Below are 18,583 nucleotides of genomic sequence, written 5' to 3' on the forward strand. Positions count from 1 at the left end.
CAAATTAAGTTGCCTCTAAAGTACCAGGGGATTATATACCACTTCCAATTACAAACACGTGACTGCATTTCACTGCTATGCCTGGCACAGGGAACACTTTGCATTAAGAGCGATTAACTGGAGTTCAGGCTCAGCTAAAATCAGCTCAATCAAGAAACAGGAGACAACAGCCTAGTGCAGGAGGAGCAGCCAACTTCCAACTGCACATAGAACCCTCTGTGGCAGCACCCTGAGGCGTGACAGTGCAGAACTTGCCCCATACAAAAGCACAGCAGAAGCTTCCACGCACAGATTGACGGAAACACACAAAGGCAGCACTGGCAATCAGCTCCCCAGAATTGCAGCAGGTTTCTGTGCGGCTTGCTCACTGGGAGCACACTCTACATCTCTGCTCCCATCAGCTTGCGTTTTGTTAAGGCAAGGCACCTTTTCCTATGAACATCCAGATTACAGAAGGCTGTAGAGCAGTGAAACAGCTCTGTATAGGTAGTCTGTGTTACAGGATTGCAAAGCCAAGCACTGAGACCAGCCTGGAAAAGAGCATCCCCTGTCAGACACCAGAACACTGCACAGAGGGAAGGCACGCAGCATGGCAGCCTCAGCACAAGCAGTTGTCTGGCTGAAAATGGGACAGGAAATTCTAGAATAGAATAGAATAGAATAGACCAGACCAGACCAGACCAGACCAGGTTGGAAGAGACCTTCAAGATCATCGTGTCCAACCTATCACCCAACACCACCCAACCAACTAAACCATGCAATCAAGCACCCTATCAAGTCTCCTCCTGAACACCTCCAGTGATGGCGACTCCGCCACCTCCCCAGGCAGCCCATTCCAATGGGCAATCACTCTCTCTGTGTAAAACTTCCTCCTGACCTCCAGCCTGAACCTCCCCTGGCGCAGCCTGAGACTGTGTCCTCTTGTTCTGGTACTGGCTGCCTGGGAGAAGAGACCAACCTCTGCCTGTCTACAACCCCCCTTCAGGTAGTTGTAGAGAGCAATAAGGTCACCCCTGAGTCTCCTCTTCTCCACCCTGCAGACATCTCATCAAGTAGCAAAAAAAGCAAGCTGTGCTATTTGGGAGTGATGTAAGAGGGCAGAGCACCCTCACTAAAATATACATAAAGTGCACTTTACATTTTGGGCAAGGGTTCCAATCACTAACGATTCCTGCACATGTCTCTCCTCAAACGTTCTGACTTCACTGTTCGGTAGGTAGAAGACTTGAACAGAATCTCATCACTTCATTTCCAAGTACTGCAAGATTGGGAATTCTTTATTTTCTTCAGAGGCATTATAATTTAAAGACATAGCTCTGTTTTAAGAGTCAAATCTTCCTAGATACAAGGACCGAGAGACGCTTGCTCCAAGAGCAGGCCTCCAGGACACGTGTTTCAGCACACCACCTTGATTTAGTCAGCTGATGTATTTTTAAAGCCACATGTTCAGAAAGACAGAATGGTCTTATGAATGATTTCGATGCACTCTCTGATCTCATCCTCCTTAATGACGAGTGGCGGTGCCAGCCGAATTGTGTCCCCGTGCGTGGGCTTGGCCAGCAGTCCGTTGTCACGCAGCCGCAAGCACACCTTCCAGGCGTCGTAGTCTGCACGCGAAGGGAACGGGGAAAGAGCACAGGATTATGGAAGGGGTTGGCTTGGAAGGGACCTTCCAGATCACCGAACCCCCCTGCAATGGGCCAGGACACCTCCCACCAGCACAGTTTGCTCAAGGCCTCATCCAGCCTGGCCTTGAACAGCTCCAGGGAGGAGACAGCCACAGCCTTCCTGGGCAGCCTGTGCCAGTGTCTCCCCACCCTCTCTGGAAAGAATTTCTTCCTCATCTCCAGTGTGAGAGAGAAGCTGGACACCTGAGCCACTGTGGTCCTTCCACCTCCAAATGCCTGCTCCACAGCTGCCTGCTGGGGCCCACAACACCACTAGTATAAAAATACCTTGTGAAATTTTGGACAAAAATTAAAAAGCAAAAATCAGCAGGCTGGTGTGGGCAGGACACACAGCTGAGGAGTGGGTTACAACTCACTGCTCTTAACTCAGAAGGCTTAGCACTGGAGCAGAGCTTTGCTGTCCTGGGGCACTCCAGTTACCTAATCAGCACAAAGGCACGGAGCAGTCACGAATCGTCCGCACTTCACCAGCACCTTTCTAAAGGTCTGACCAGCTGCTGAGGCTTTACCCAGCAGCAGCAGATGCTGATTTCAAAACTCCTCACACCCACAGCATTGTTGTAAATGCTCTAAGGCTACACTGCTCAGCCCTTTCACCCAGGACAAGCAGGATTCAGACAACGCTTACTCCACAGCAGAAAAAGCGTCACAGTTGCAGCGCATGGAGCCAGACTGTGGACTGTTTGGACTAGATCCTAAAGGTTGGACTTGAAAGACCTCAAAGGTCTTTTCCAACCTAAGCAGTTCTATGGTTGTATGGTTTGCTACCTGGCAGTGAAAAGCTGAAGCACATTCACAAATGAAGCAGGGGTCACTTCTGAGCAGCTCCCCAGAATTTGCAGTGAACATGCAAGATTGCTCCAAAGCTGCCATCTGAAGGAACTCAAGAGTTTGCCTCCAGCACACCAAATTTTGCTCCTTCACATCTGAGTGCTTGTACAGATATAGCAATAAATTTAAAACAAGGAGCCATGCAAAGAGGAGGTCAGAGAACTTTGAGCAAGGTTACAGCTATGCCTGGACTCAAGCTCATCATGTCATGTCTTGAGAGACTACACCACCTCCCTGCAGCACCTTGTCACTTAGCACACTCATGACCAAAGTAATTGGCTGCTCTGGCTACTAAGCCATTTTCCAATGCAACTCAAGGTGCTGATCCCTAGAACCTTGCTCTCAGTCATTAGCTTTTTCTTTCCTTGTGCCTGTCTGTATTCACTGTACTCTTCTGACTACTCTGGAACTATCCTCAGCCAATCCTTGCATGACCTGGCAGAATCTGGCTTTGCAGCCAGTTTTCCTCAGGTGAGGAGACAAAAGGCTCTGAGTTACATTCACCATCAGTTTTGAACATTATAAAATAACTCAAGTAATTCAAGGCAAAACTGTTCAGACTTACTTAGTTAAAAAAAACCCTATTTTTAATAGCACACAGTCAACTTGAGTAAGCTTTCAGTAGGCACCACAGGGCAATAGCCAAGATCTGCACCCAAACGATGCCTGTAAGCCACCTCCTTACTCCATCAAGAGCCTTTCAGCTCAATTTGACAGTCTCTTTCCATGCTGCAGCTGGCTGCATGGCCTCACCTTTGGTCTCCCGGATGACGATGGCATTTAGCAGCCCTCTGCCTCTCACGGACGTGACAATAGCCGACGGTGTCTTCATCAGCTCATTTCTTAGGATGGTACCCATTATTTCTGCATTTTTAGCCAATTCTTCCTCCTCAATCACCTAAAGGGAAGCCAGGTCTACAGTCAGGTGGAGGGAATGGGCTGGTTCATCCCACACTGGAAGGGATGACCAATGACTGCCCAGACACAAAGGCTGTTGCATCCACTGCAGCGCTGCGGTGGCTGCACACCCAAGTAGATTAGTTCTAAGCCTTCACTCATTCATGTTTACAGCAAACATTAATCTCTTGCAATCTTTATTCTCAATTAACTGCTTTTCATTTGCCATTATTTACAAGTGGATGGTAAACCTCTGAAGACTCTTACTCTGTGCAGCTGCACACACCAGGTAATAAACCTTTATTAGAATAAACCTTTATTAGAATAAACCAAACCAGGTTGGAAGAGACCTTCAAGATCATCGTGTCCAACCCATCAACCAATCCAACCCACCCAAACAGCTAACCCCTGGCACCAAGCACCCCGTCAAGTCTCCTTCTGAACACCTTCAATGACGGCGACTCCACCACCTCCCCGGGCAGCACATTCCATAGCGCAATCACTCTTTCTGTACAGAACTTCTTCCTAACATCCAACCTGAACCTCCCCTGGCGCAGCCTGAGACTGTGTCCTCTTGTTCTGGTACTGGGTGCCTGGGAGAAGAGACCATCATCAGCCTGTCTACAACCTCCCTTCAGGTAGTTGTAGAGAGTGATAAGGTCACCCCTGAGTCTCCTCTTCTCCAGGCTAAGCAGCCCCAGCTCCCTCAGCCTCTCCTCATAGGGCTTGTGTTCCAAACCCCTCACCAACTAATGCTGAGGCTGTGAGTGACTTGCATGACATGTAGCCAGTTATGCAGTCGCAGAATAACTGAGACTCTGGACAAGAATTTTCCAAGCTGCTGTTTGAGCTCTACACTAAGCTCACAACAGCCTCTGCAATATGGGATAGAAAATAAGCCATTTCACAATGTCTTTGTGAAATCAGTGAAACTATTTTCTTGCATTTACATCAGTGCCTTCAAACCTCTCCTGGATTAGTTTTGCTTTGTCACTTAAGACACTAAGACCCCAAGAACACAGAAATTAGGACTTAAGAATTTGTTTTGTCATCTATGCAAAGAGTTAACCATCAGCAATTTTCTACTCTTAGAGCCAGATTTCTACTTGTAGCACAACCAACATCACCCCTTCAAGCAGAGCCCATGCCAGCCTGACACCCTTTTTCCTTTGGGACCCCATCCCCACTCCCAGACACAGACCTCCAGCGCTGCTATCGCCACGCGGCAGGCTAAGGGATTTCCTCCGTAGGTGGAGCCGTGTTCACCGGGCTTGATGGTCAGCATCACTTCATCATCACACAGGACTGCTGAGATCTGAAACAGCAAGGTCAGGCAGGTTGTTTACATACATATCCAGAACAGTAAACTCAAGTATCTCTGAAGCAAGTTTTGCCCAGGGCTGAGGAAAACGCCACTTTCAGCCTACAGTAGGCTGCCAGCTCTGCCTAGAGGAGAGCTTACTGACAGTCACAGAGCAGCTTAATCCCTTAAACACACTGAGCAGCTAACTACAGCTGAGGGGCATTTCTCCAAACTGAGCATTATTTCAAGAGTTTAAGCTTCAGCACTCTTTTCACAACTCACAAACACCTTTAATCAGCTAAGATAGTCCAAAGCACGTTGTAATTCCCGGAGTAATCAGCAGGAATTTAAGTCGCTCCAAGAGGATAAAGTCAGTCATGTGGCCAAGCCAAACAAGTGAAATAATGCCAGTTGCTCAGAAATTGCTCTATTTTGATACACATCAGGGGTTCTCTTGCCCTTCACAGAATTGATCTAGGAATTAATCACAGCAAGACTGTAATAAACTGCTCTCAGAGAGTGGGCAAAAGACTAACCAGTAAATCCAGAATCAAAGGCTGACCCCTGGACACTTACTGATAGCATAATATCAAACTTTATTCAGCTGACAAGGGTTAAAACACCTAAAAATCACCAGCCTAAGAGGATGGTACCTAGCAGCTTGCCACCCTAACAAGTTAAGTATCAGTTCAGGACACTAAAGGCAGTACTAGATACTGCATTGCTGTGTGTCTCCCGCAGGTTGGACTGTCTGGCTCGTAAATCCTGGCTGGTTTTGTAAGCATCCATTTCCAAGTGTGACAAACATTCCATCCATTGCTCCTTCACTTGGTAGACTTTCAGTGTTAATTACTTAAAAAAATCACAATTCAACACAAATACTTTGTGATTACTCACAGGATATAAGCCACCAGAAAGGGCCTTTCCAAGAAGAACTATATCAGGCCTCACATTTTCATGATCAACAGCCAGCATCTTCCCTGTTCTGGCTAAACCAGTCTGCACTTCATCAGCAATAAACAGGACCTTTACAGAGATGAAATGGAAGAAAAATCCACATGTAACAGCACAACTTTTGTTCTCATTGCCAGCTCCAATCAAACCACACAGCAGAACTGCACACAGGAAGTGAAAGACCTTCCAGCTGCACTACACTGAGGACACCAAAGTACTTCCTTTACCTCCTCTATACCTCTTGCAGGCATATATTCTGTGAGATGTCAAAGCACTGACACATGACCACGCTGTCCCCCCTCCACAACACCTTCAGCACCTTCTCTTCTGTATAAGGCAGACTGCACATAGGGGCTGGCCAGCCACAGCCTATCTGCAGTGCAACAAGGATTGGGAATTCCAAACTGTTAGGGTTTGTACACCTTTACTCCCAGGGCATTGTTGGTACATTTTCCTTTGGAAGCTTCTGAGAAATGCCACTTTAGCAAGGCTGCAGGTTTGGTAGTCTGATGTCTAAGTGTCTAAATAACTTTGAGAACCTAAAGCTAAGTCTATGATCGTGTTCTCCTAAGCTGCACTACTATTTCTAAGGCAGCTCCTATTTTCTCTGAGGTATCACAGCAATACTGAAGGCAGCTTTAGTAATCAGATGTCAATGGCTTTCTCTGAAGGAACAGAAGAAATCACAGGCAGGCCTTGTGAATAGAGAATTCTGTTGGAACAGAGACCTCTGGTTTTTAAATCAGACAGACAACACCAATGGAATAAAAAGCTGCAAATTGGCCAACTTCTTTTTGTTGTTTTTTATCACACTTACAGGGGGTAGTGAGGAGGGGAAGAGGCTGGCCACACTGGCTCTGGAATGAGATAGATAAGCATCTTCACCCTTCCACAGACAGGGAATGCCCATCTAACTCAGTGTGCCTTCACTAGCACTGAACAGGCATCGTGGACCTAGCAGTCCATCTTAACAGCTAAACACTTCTTGGCAGAACTCAGGCAGGACATAATGTTGAACACAGGGGTCAGAGATGTGGTATGAAACAGACTCTGAGAAAATGCTGAACAAAAGAACAAAGCTGTGACCTTTGCTCTTTGGAGGTCTTCAAAGAACATTCATGAGCACATGAACATTTCCTGAGACTCATTACTGTTATTAACTCCTGGTAGCACTTTTACACTCCAGCAACAAGGTCTCCTGACACTGCAGTAATTGGCTTCTGGCCCAAGAGACTTAGCATGTGAAAAAGAAATTAAAAGTTAAATTAAATGCAGTTTCAAGAACATGCACTAGAAAGTGTAAATGGTAACAGCAGTAAGAAACAGTGGAAAATGTGCCCTAAGTACTTCCTGGAGAGGTACATCCATGAAACACAAGAAGTACCCCTACCCTATCCCACAGAAAGGAAAGGCAATGATTCAACAGAGCATGAGGTGCTGTACCCTGCACACCAGGATGACCTCACAAGGCATGCCAGTCAGCACAGTGTGCAATGTTTAAATCCCCTTGGCACAGCCAGCTCCTTACATTGTGCTTCGTGCAGAGCTCCCTCACTCCTGTCAGGTAGCCTTGGTCAGGAACAATCACCCCTGCTTCACCTTGAATTGGTTCAACCATGAAAGCTGCTACATTGGGATCCTGAAGGGCTCGCTGTGGAAACAGGAACAGAAGAGACAAAACAGGTCCTGTTGAGAAACTCACAGACTGCAGATGGTTTGGCTTGGACAGACCCTTAGAGCTCATCTAGTTCCAACCCTCCAGCCACCGCCAGGGACACCTCCCACTAGATCAGGTTGCTCAAGGCCCCATTCAACCTGGCTTTGAACACCTCCAGGGTTGCAGCCTCCACAACTGCTCCAGGCAACCTTTTTCAGTGCCTCACCACTGTAAAGATTTTCTTTCTAATGTTTAACCTTCTTCCAGTTTGAAGCCATTGTCCCTTGTCCTGTCACTACAAGCATTTATCAAGGGTCCCTTCCCAGCTCTCCTGTAGCCCCTTCAGGTACTGGAAGGCTGCTCTGAGGTCTCCCCAGAGCTTTCTCTTCTCCACATTCTTCTCCAGACTCAATCTATCTTCAGAGCAGAGGTGCTCCAGCCTCTGATCATCTTCATGGTCTCCTCTGGACCTGTGGTAACAGTTCCATGTCCTTCTGCTGTTGAGGGCTCAAGAGATGGACACAGTATTTTAAGTAGGGTCTCAAAATATGGAGATGAATGTGTACTAGAACCTATGTCTAGCCCTGGTGCTCCACCTCAAATGATGGCAACAGCATTCATGTCACACAGCTCTCCCTGCATGCCATTTCAGGTCCAACACAGGAGCCAAGGTCACTGTTTGCCTTGAAAAATCAGCTGCTGTGCTTGCTTGGGAAATTGCAAACTTAAAAAGTGCAAACCCAGACAGATTATCAGATTAGTCCCTGAACTACCTCAGAAATAGACTCAGTTTTGCATTACCCCAGGCAAGACAAACACTTGCTTAACACTTCTCCAGTACACCTCAGACAAAAAGGAAGGGAGCCTCTTCAGAACAGTTTTGTCACCCTAAAGCAAAGTCCACAGCCACACTCTTGTGCCATCAGGTTCTAAAAGGTTTAGAAGTCCACAAGCCCCAAGAGATGTAATGATTGCCAGCTTTTCTCAGCACTGCCCCATAAACAGGAGATTCAGTTATCAGTCTGGTGGACCTGGATCTGAGTTTCATGTCTCCAGAGCACATTCAAAGCCTCAATAAAGTTGGCTGAAAGCCACTAAATACTTAGAAATCTTTCACAATGGGCAGCCTTATGTAGGTTCAAATCTGAGTGAACTTTTCCATGATGCATATCTAATATGCTGAGACCTTTGAGTCCCTTAACCAAACTCCTAGAAGGCAAACATCTCTGTCCTATATATCCTCCAACTTCCACAGCCAACTCGTGTCCTAAGCAGACCCACAAGCAAAGGAGTAACCAGCCTGTCACTCATGAAGATGATGTACCCAGATGATGGAATGGCAATGTTCCCAGTGCTTCAGAACTATCTTCCCTCCCAGGTCCCAAGTCCAGCACCCTGTGGCTGCCACTAAGCACCATGTACCCTTTAATCCCTAAGACCACATTATAAAGGTGGGAAACTTTTCAGACCCATCAAGGACCTCAGACCCTCCCCAGCACCTTGCCAGATGCATCTCAGAAGCCCAGAGACATAAAGAATCACAAGTGTTTCAGTAGCTCAGTGAAACACCAGGCTAACATGACTTGAAGGGTGCTGTGAAACTGGGAAGAGCTGTTGGTGGCTGCTGTTAATCCCAGTCACCTGGTCAGTGAAGGATGTACAGCATTTCTGAGAGCAGTAGGCAAAGACATTGGCTTCAGAATGCATGCTACTGATGTGGATTCCCTTAGAGTGCATCTGCTGTTCTTCATTTGTACCTTGAACATCTCAGGCCCCGTGGTTTTCCTTTTACAGCCTGAAGCAAAACTGGAATTCAAAACCAAAGCAAAATTCACACACATTTCCTACACATAGTTATAACATATATCTTCCTTACCTGCCCAGATACATAAATCAAAACACCAAAGCACGTTTCAAAGGAAAAGCTTTCCATTTTCCTGCCTCCCAGCTGGCAAAGAGTCACAACAGAATTATTTCTTGTGAGAGAACAAAGGTCATCAAATACCTCAAGAGCTGGTAGGTCACTGTATGGGATCACTTCAAAACCCGGCATGAAGGGTCCAAAGCCATCATAGCTGGATGGGTCAGTAGAACTAGAGATAGCAGACATGGTTCTGCCCCAGAAGTTGCCAGCTTAAAATAAATGAAAAGTATAAAGAAGGAAGTTGTTACAAAGCTGACTAAGAGCCAGAACAGTGCACAGGACATTACACTTCACATTTGACAATGCATTTGAGGTGCTAACACCAGCACGTTAGCATCCTTCTGCTAACTGTGGGTGTTTTACATCCCGGCCACAATTGCCTTCTCTTGCTAAATGAAAAGCATACATTAAAACAAAATTATACTGTAAGACCTGGCAAGGATACAAAATAATTCCCATGGGCTTTGTTTATTGAACAATTGAAAATAACCCAGGAAGATAAAATCTTAAGGAAGATACACAGCCTGTATATAAATACCACTCATTAAATGCAGGGAAGAGAAACTTAACACTACCCAGAACTTAAGTCCTAAAAATAAGGCTGCCAGTAAGCCTAAATCAAAAGATACACATCAAATGCATCCCAAAGTTCCAGGAGAAAGCATTTATACTTGTAAAAATATTGTGACACTGTGCTATTTCACAATGTCTAGGAAGCAGCTATCTTCAGGATGATGATATATTCATCTTCATATCCCCATTCAATCAGCATTCTCTGGGCTCATCTATTGCAAGCTGCTTACAGGCTGCCCAGGGAGCTCCCACATGCACCCTCCCTGAAGGTGTTCAAGGCCAGGCTGAATGAGAGGCTTTGAGCAAACTGGGCTGGTGGGAGGTGTCCATGGCAGGGGCTTGGAACAGGATGATCTTTAAGGTCCCTTCCACCTCAAACCATTCTATGCTTCTATAAAAGGCCCAAGGAAGATGAAGGGTCCCATGCCTTCACAGCACTGCAAGCCTTCCCTGTCCTTCAGCCACCAGTTTGTGTAGCTGTGATCCTAGGGGCAGAGGGAGTTCTCCAGCTGCAGGAGACGCTGAGGTCAGCTCTTCCTGATGCATCCCTTCTCTCCAACCGCCAGGGTAAGCAGCACGACACTGCTCACCACAGCAAAGAACAATCCCTGCCCTGCTGTGCTGAGTCACAGGCTCATCACCTCAGGGCTGTGCCAGAGCTCTGGATCCTGCAACAGAGCCCTGCAGGCTGAAGCCCACGAAGCAGAGCAGGCTGGCTGCTGCTGCCGGCCTGTCTCCACCTCAGCACTCCAGCCTCTCTGTTGGCTCGCTGTATCAAGCACAGAATTGACCTCACGTTGGGTGTTTAAAAGCACTTTGTGGACTGACCCAGCTACCCAAGAGCAATTTTTCTGCCAAACAGCTGGTTTCTGGAAGTTCCACCTCAACATGAGGACAAACTGAACTGCAGTTTCTAAATGCTACCTGGTGACAGTTCAGCCACTCTGTGCAGCAAGAGTCAAACAACAAGAAGTTTTTTTCAACTGTAACCATTAAAAACAAGTCAATAATTAAGTAGTAATCTTTATTCTGGAAGGTTTTGTAAAGCACAGAACCATTGAACATTAGAAGTGACAAAAATACTTCATCTGATAGCAAAGAATATCAAATATAAATTACCCAGATTAGATATAAAGCTTATCTTTAGCAAAGCATACAGGGGCAGGTAACTTCTCCCTGTTACAGAGACAAGCAGAGCAGGCAGGTGAAGGAGCAAGAGTGTGAACTGTGCAACCAGGATGTGCAAGGGCCCCCATTTTCCTTTAGCAGTGTCACTTTGACATCTGCCATATGCTCAAGACTACAGCATGGCTTTCCTGGGTTAATGCCAGCTTCTAGAAGACCTGGTGAATGCAGAAGAAAACCTTTGGTAGAGAAGGCCTAAGAAGGCAGCAGGCTTAATCCCAATGTGGCTTCTATGATGGCACCTATCTGAGCAATGAAGGTAAATGTATGTACAAACCAGCCAGGTAGGGACAGAAAGGTGCTGTGCTTGAACACCCAAGGAGTGGTTAAAAAGAGCACAGAGGACTGCACTTTCCATGGGATTTCAGGCTCAAACTCAAACACCAGCAAGAGGTTGCCCAGAGAGGTGGTAAATGCTCCATCCCTGGAAACACCTCAGACCAGGCTGTTTGGGGCTCTGAGCAGCCTGATCTAGTTGAAGATGTCCCTGTTCACTGCAAGGGTGTTGGACTAGACAACCTTTAAAGGCCCCTTCCAACTCAAACCATTCTGTGATTCTCACCAATTTTTGACAGCTAAGACCATTAAGTAGCACAAACAAGGCTGCTTCACTTTCTATATTCAACTGCTCTTCACCTTATTAAGTATGGTTTCCTCCCTGGATTTAAGCTCATTGTTGCATTTCCCTCGCAACAGCAAGACATTAACAGCAGCTCCTGACAAAGCACAACTGTCCTCATTGCCTCCCGATGCACACAGCTCCACAAGGGAGAGGATCTGGAAGTGATTTGTCACAGGAATTGCACTCACCTCTCTTGCTTTCACAGTCACTTCTGTTAAGATCACAGGCACTCCGGTTTTTAAAAGTTTGTAACTAATTGTAACTACCCACGGTCAAACTGCCAGCAGCATACACAGAATGTTTGGTCAACAGAGTGTATTTAAGGCCGAAGTTTATGCTATGGAAGGAGGCACTTGGTGAACCTGAAGGCCCTGCAGGCTGCTGTAGCCACAACAGCAGTTTTTCAACAGCACCAGCACCAGCAGGTACGTGAGTACCACAGTGCTAACAGGCTGAGATCAAGTGTCAAAGGTTACAGAGACCTTCCACAGACTTGCCTCAGGAAAAAGTCTGAAATGTTAAGAATGTTGGAAGGTTGTGGCTCCAGCTGCAGGCGTGAAAACAGCCTCCAGGGCTCTGGCCCCCGGACACCTCACCACACACGCTCCCCGTACCTGCAAAAACGATCTTGGCTTTGTACTTGGGAACTCCTTTCACCGTGTACGCCCACTTCCGAGCCAGCTTGCAGGCGGTTTCTCCAGCCTCCACTCCTAAAAGACAGAGCAGGGCATGAGACAGGCCAGTGGGGCAGCACCCACCGCACAAACCCTGCCAAGCGCAGCGGCGGCAAAGGAATAGGAGCAGAAGGACTTTCGTACCTGTGTTCATCGGAAGAACTTTGTTGTAATTGAACATTTTGGTGATGTATTCCTCATACTCTCCAAGAACATCATTGTAGAACGCTCTGGATGTCAGGGTCAGTTTCTCAGACTGAGTCTTCAGAGCGCTCACGATCTTCGGGTGGCAGTGGCCTTGATTAACAGCACTGTAAGCACTCAGGAAGTCAAAATACTTTCTGCCTTCAACATCCCAGACATAAACACCTGGGAAAACAAAGGGGTGGTCAATGCACAAAATAAAAGAAGGCATGAGACAGTACCAAATGGTATAGGCCAAGAGCTCCAGCACAGCCTGGTCAAACACAAATGGAGTCCTAGCTGTTCTGTAGGGCACAGCCTGGGTGCATAGAGAACGGTGTGACCAGAAGGCTGAGGGAGCTTCTCCTCCCGCTCTGCTCTGCCCTGCCCTAGTGAGGTCACATCTGGAATATTGTCTCCAGATCTGAGCTCTCTTAATGATCCAGCTCTCTAACAAGCAATTAGCTTTCAGACTCTTAATGGGAAGGTTGTGAGTTCAAAGCCTGCAGTGGGCAGTAGTGTCCTCCCTACTCTAGTCATGAGGTCTGGGGTGACAGGTTGGACTTGATAATCTTTGAGGTCCCTTCCAATCTTAGGAATACTGAATACAGTCAACTTGGCTTCTGGAATTTTAAGTCCTTCCAGTGGCTCAGTTGGTAGTGCATCAGCTGTTTTCATTCAATTGATTACCCCAGTCCCACCCACCCCATCACCCCCAAAATCCCAAAGGTTAGGTCAAGATCATATTGCTGTGATCCCACCTGCACACACACAAGCGTCTACCCCACCCAGGGAAATCTAAACAAAGTACCTTTTCCTTTCTCCAGAGCCACAGGTAGTGGGTGGTAATTGTGGGCACCATATTTAGCCTCACGTTCAAATATGAACTCAGAGGTTGGAGATCCCTGGGTGGTTTTTTTAGGAGCAACTGAGGCAGCAGAACTCAAGGAAGCATGAACAGCTCGGCAGAGAGCAGCGACGCTGCGAGAGCGGCTCAGCTTGGAGAACATTGTGGACTTCAGGTATGTCGTCACAGGCCTGGGGAGGGGAAAATAAAGTTAGTTAATAACTAGCACTGAGAAATGTCAGAAGAAATGTGGGTTTACTGCCAGGATTGCAGGCTTCTCAGCTTGCTCTGCAACTCAGTCAAGAAGGTCTACAGGAAATGCAACTGAATGTGGCACTAACCAGCATTATTTTTCTCTCCTTTTAATGTTCACACACAGTACCAGAAAGAAAACTAAACTATGAGACTCACAAGTGTAGGAACTGGTCCCATCATTCTAACTAGAAGTGTTGCTTTTGCATTCTATCTTAAACTGGCACTAGATTTATTGATCTAAACTGCAACGAGAAGGTTAAGTTCATCAAACTTCTTGTGCTATTGAAATGCCTTTCGTCCAGCAAAGACTTCCGCAGGACAATCCTGTCACAAAATCATAAAGCAAATTAAATACTTGTGTTATAATAATGCAAACTATATACCATCAGAATATGTGTGTACAATCTATTATAACAGTACACTCTTACCACAGAACGGCCCAGGCTGGATGGGACCTTGGAGATCATCTACTCCAACCTCCCTGCCGTGGACAGGGATGCCTCCCAACTAGACCTGGCGGCTCAAGGCCTCAGGACTTGGCTGCCCAAGTCTCAGTAATATTTACAAACAAATAAATAACACAATACTGGGAAGAAGCATCTGACCCAAAGAATGTTTAGCTGATGATATAATCAAATTGGACAGCTGATTGATTAGTTTTCACTGAAGTCTGCTTTAAGCAGCACAACTTGTGGTTTTTTTGCTGTAGAATGTGGGTGCTGGAAGGGGCCTTAAAGGACTCCAGCTCAACCCCCACCCCAGGCTGCTGCTCGATCAATATAAACTGCGCTCTTGATATGGAAGTGTCATCTACACATCAAGTATTTCCCAGAGAAGGGAAACTGAGTTGGTGTTTCAAAAGCTGTTCAAGCAAGCTCTTCTCACAGCTCCAAGTACTGGGAACAGCAGACAGCCACCAAGGAAACACAGACCTCTTTGGCAAGGCCAGGAGTGAAGGGTAATATGAGATCTGCTGACACATTCAATTGCTCTTCTCCCTAGTCTCAAGTGATAAGACAAGAGGAAATAGCCTGAAATTGTGCCAGGGGAGGGTTATGTTGGAGATGAGGAAACATTTCTTGACTGAAAGGAAGTCATGCATTTGAACAGGCTGCCCAGGGAGGTGGTGGAACCACCGTGCCTGAAGGTGTTCAAGCAATGCGCAGACATGGCATCTGGGGACATGGTTTGGTGGGCTTGGTGGCTCTGGGTTGACATTTGGACTCAATGATCCTAGAGGGCTTTTCCAACCAACACAATCCCATGACTCTAGGAGCTCTCAAAGCAGAACATCACCCTTACAAACTGGCAAAGGGTATAAGCCCAAAAGGAAGATCACAGCACCACAGAGTGCAGGTTGGAAGGGACCCCAAGGATCATCTGGTCCAACCTTTCTGGGTAATAGTATAGTTGAAATGAGCTGGCCCAGCAGACCATAGAATACAGTGACTCTGGTTATCAAATGCAGCCTCCTTTGCACTGTCCTCACCAGCAAACTGAAGAGCAAATTAACCTTCACCCTGCTGCACTACCTGATGACAAAAGTACACTGCAAAACTTAACCAAAATACATTCAGTTAGTGTCAGGGATGGGCTACACAAGGGAGTTATTTCATGCTGCTTTCAGAGACAGAAATATTAAGTCAAGGCTTTATTCTACATTTCTTTTGGAAAAAGTCTGCACACTGGACAAGGCCCTCCAGCAGGGATTTGTTTCAGCAAGTTCCTCAGACATTAATGAAAAACTTCCTTCCTGTGAGGGTGCAGAGCCCTGGAGCAGGCTGCCCAGAGAGGCTGTGGAGTCTTCTCCTCTGGAGAAATTCTAAACCCACCTGGCCATTGTGATCCTGAGCAAGCTGCTGTGGGCGACCTTGCTTTAGCAGGGGGCTTGGACTGGGTGATCTCCAGAGATCCCTTCCAACCCTCACCATGCTGGGATTCTGTGATAAAGTGATGGTTTCTCATTTCTAAGCAGAGTCAGAAGACAATTTTCTGCTGTTGAAATCCAAGTCTTCAGGAAGAGTCCATAGTCTCCATTCCACCGAGAGATGAACTGCAGTTTCACAGCTCTGGGCATTTTACCAGCTACCCTCAATGCCACTCAATAGCAGTCATTTGTGTGCATAACCTTTCAAACTGTCACTCAATGATTTTGCAAATAAAAAAGACAAACAGCTCTCTGAGAAAAAACAATGGCAGAGGGCGAGCTCAGCTGTGCCACTTGCTTAACTCCTAACACTGAACTGGTCTGGGATGTCCTGCCCCCTCCACAGCACAGCAGCTAATACTGTAACTAATTTGGGGATTTCCCAGATGCTCTTGAAATGAAAGCTGTAAAGAAATGAAACTCTCATCTGCCCTGTATCAGAAAGCTACCTTTCTGCATCAAGAATTACAGGCCACAAATTTGAGGTTCTTTTACTTCTTTCTGATGAAAAAATATTAATCAGAAACTTTTACAAGAGCTTTCCCCTTGGTGAGGAAAAATGCCCTGAAATTGCACTAGTGGGGCCTCATTTCAGCTGAGGTGCAGACGCTTACATGGAGCAGAGCTGAGTGAAGCTGAGGATTATGGATGCATCTGGAGTTAAAAGGTGAAGAAAAGCTTGGGTTTGATGATCAGCAAGACAAGATGAAGGGAAATTTCAAGAAAGAAGAGGGGGGTACAGTAAGGGAGGAAAACATGTTTGAAAAAATCCAGTCTTGTAATTGCTGTGAGGCAGTGAGAAGTAGGACCATGCCCTGCACCGTGCAGGAATCAGAAGCCAGGGCGCTTCAGCAAGTGCAAAAGGTCTTGCATCAGAACCTGAAAGCTACTCAAAACATACTTAACAACTCTGCTCAGCTGCTGAGCAAAAATATCCAGACAAGAGCACCGTGTGTGCAGACCTGACAGCTCAGCTGAATGGTTGTGGTGCCTGATCCCTGACATACACTGCGATACATCCCGAGGGAAATGGCACGGATCATCCCGCAGATTCCTGCGCTCACAGCACAGCAGAGCCCAAGCCGCACTGCAGCCTTTAACAACTGAATTCAGAGGGGGTGAAGGTTCAAGAGGACAAGCTGCAGCAAGAGGGGAATCACTCTGGGCACCGTGTCAGACTAGCACACCTGCAGACACAGGTCAGGACCTAGAATGGCAACGAGAAAGAACCAGAAACCCAGCAGTGAAATACCTGAACCCTCTCCCCGTGCCCCGGCCAAGGCCACTGCAAAGGCCAAGCTGGTGTTCTGGCCGGGAGCAGGGCTGACAACAGGCAGAGGAGACAGGTGTCTGTGCCCACCCCTCGGGGACGTCCCGGCTGCCACATCCCCGCTCCCTGCACGGCAAGACCGCTTGAAGGGGGAGGGCGGGCGGGCAGCGGCCCAGCCCCGGCTCCACAGCCGGTCTGGCCCTCTCCGCGGCCCGGCGCTCCCCGTGCCGCCGCACAGAGCAGCCGCCGTGGGGCAGCCCGATCCCTTCTGTTTCCCTTGGCGACGGGGCCTGCTGCGGCCTTGTCCGCAAAACCCCAGTCCCGCCGTCGCGGAGCCTGGGGCAAGACAGCACCGCGGGAAGCAGGGATCTCTCCCGTGGGCTGGCCTGGGATGGGGCGGGCCGTCCCCGCTGCGTCGTACCTGCCGCCCGCCGCCGCTGCTGCTGCTGCTTCCCGGCCAGAGCCCGCGGCGAAGAGGCGGAGGCGGCCCGCGGCAGCTGTCATCGCTCCTCGCTCTGCCCTGCCCCTGCCCGCCTGACGTCGCGCCGCTGCCCCCCGTAATTGGTTAGAGACTATGATAGGCAGCTCCACCCCCACGCGCCATCCACTCCCAGAGCGACAGTGCCGACCCGCCCATTCACGGACATGCCTCATTGGCCAGTTAGTTTCCGACTAGCCAATCAGAATAGGAGGGTGGCACACCCCCGCGCAGAAGTCGCGCCTAGGCGACCGCCGGCTCGCTTGCCCTCGGAGCCGCGCCTGCCGCACTGCCACTTCCCTCAGGCCGCAGGCTCCCCGCCCGGGAGGGATTCGCTCCCCTCTGCTGAACGGGGGCCAATAGTTACAGCTGTAGAAGTTACATCCACTCCCCTCGGTGGGCTGAAGTCCGCGGCCCTGCTGGCTTCGCCACCCGAGCCGAGTCCTGCCGCCGGGCGTCACTGCCCAGCCGGCTTCACCGCAGTGCTAGTCGGATCCTGGCCCCACTTCATAGTATCATATATTATTCAGGGTTGGAAGGGACCACAAGGATCACCTAGTTCCAACCCCCCTGCCATGGGCAGGGACACCCCACACTAGATCAGCCTGGCCAGAGCCTCAGCCAGCCTGGGCTTAAACACCTCCAGGGACAGAGCCCCAACCACCTCCCTGCACAACCCATTCCAGGGCTTCACCACTCTCATGGGGAAGAACTTCCTCCTCACCTCCAGCCTGAATCTCCCCACCTCCAGCTTCATTCCATTCCCCCTAGTCCTATCACTGCCTGAGATCCTGAGCAGTCCCTCCCCAGCCTTCCTGTAGCCCCCTTCAGATCCTGGAAGGCCACAATGAGGTCACCTCGGAGCCTTCTCCAGACTGAACAGCCCCAACTCCTTCAGTCTGTCCTCACAGCAGAGCAGCTCCAGCCCTCTGCTCATCCTCCTGGCCCTGCTCTGGACACCTTCCAGCACTTCCAGATCCCTCTTGCAATAGGGGCTCCAGAACTGGACACAGTACTCCAGGTGGGGTCTCCCCAGAGCTGAGCAGAGGGGGAGGATCACCTCCCCTGCCCTGCTAGCCACACTTCTCCTGATGCAGCCCAGGATCTGATTGGCTTTGCGGGCTGCAAGTGCACACTGAGAGCTCCTGGTGAGCTTTTTGTCCACCAGCACCCCCAAGTCTCTCTCCTCAGGGCTGCTTTCCAGCCAGTCCCTGCCCAGCCTGTATTTGTGCCTGGGATTGCCTCGACCCAGATGCAGGACCCTGCACTTGCTCTTATTGAACTTCATGAGGTTGGCTTGTGCCCACCTCTCCAG

The 18,583-nt window shown here is 48.5% G+C and overlaps 1 protein-coding gene across 2 annotated transcripts; it reads right to left on the reverse strand.

The window, feature by feature from the left end:
• Positions 1 to 1,256: 1,256 nt before the first annotated feature.
• OAT (ornithine aminotransferase) lies at positions 1,257 to 17,311 on the reverse strand. 2 transcript variants are annotated; one of them, XM_068140475.1, is made up of 10 exons: positions 17,212 to 17,311; positions 13,303 to 13,529; positions 12,453 to 12,677; positions 12,249 to 12,344; positions 9,336 to 9,463; positions 7,202 to 7,324; positions 5,617 to 5,745; positions 4,618 to 4,731; positions 3,273 to 3,417; positions 1,257 to 1,607 (listed from the first exon to the last, which is right to left on the reverse strand). In XM_068140475.1, the coding sequence occupies exons 1-10, from the start codon at positions 17,292 to 17,294 to the stop codon at positions 1,447 to 1,449; spliced, it is 1,431 nt and encodes a 476-aa protein (XP_067996576.1). In that variant the 5' UTR covers positions 17,295 to 17,311; the 3' UTR covers positions 1,257 to 1,446. The 2 variants fall into 2 exon arrangements, with proteins under 2 accessions (XP_067996576.1, XP_067996577.1); XM_068140476.1 differs by lacking the exon at positions 5,617 to 5,745.
• Between the last annotated feature and the right edge of the window lie 1,272 nt (positions 17,312 to 18,583).

The sequence above is a fragment of the Melanerpes formicivorus genome, unplaced genomic scaffold (genome assembly GCF_026170545.1).
Source record: "Melanerpes formicivorus ecotype bairdi unplaced genomic scaffold, bMelFor1.0.p_v2 SCAF_6, whole genome shotgun sequence".
Classification (NCBI taxonomy): domain Eukaryota; kingdom Metazoa; phylum Chordata; class Aves; order Piciformes; family Picidae; genus Melanerpes; species Melanerpes formicivorus.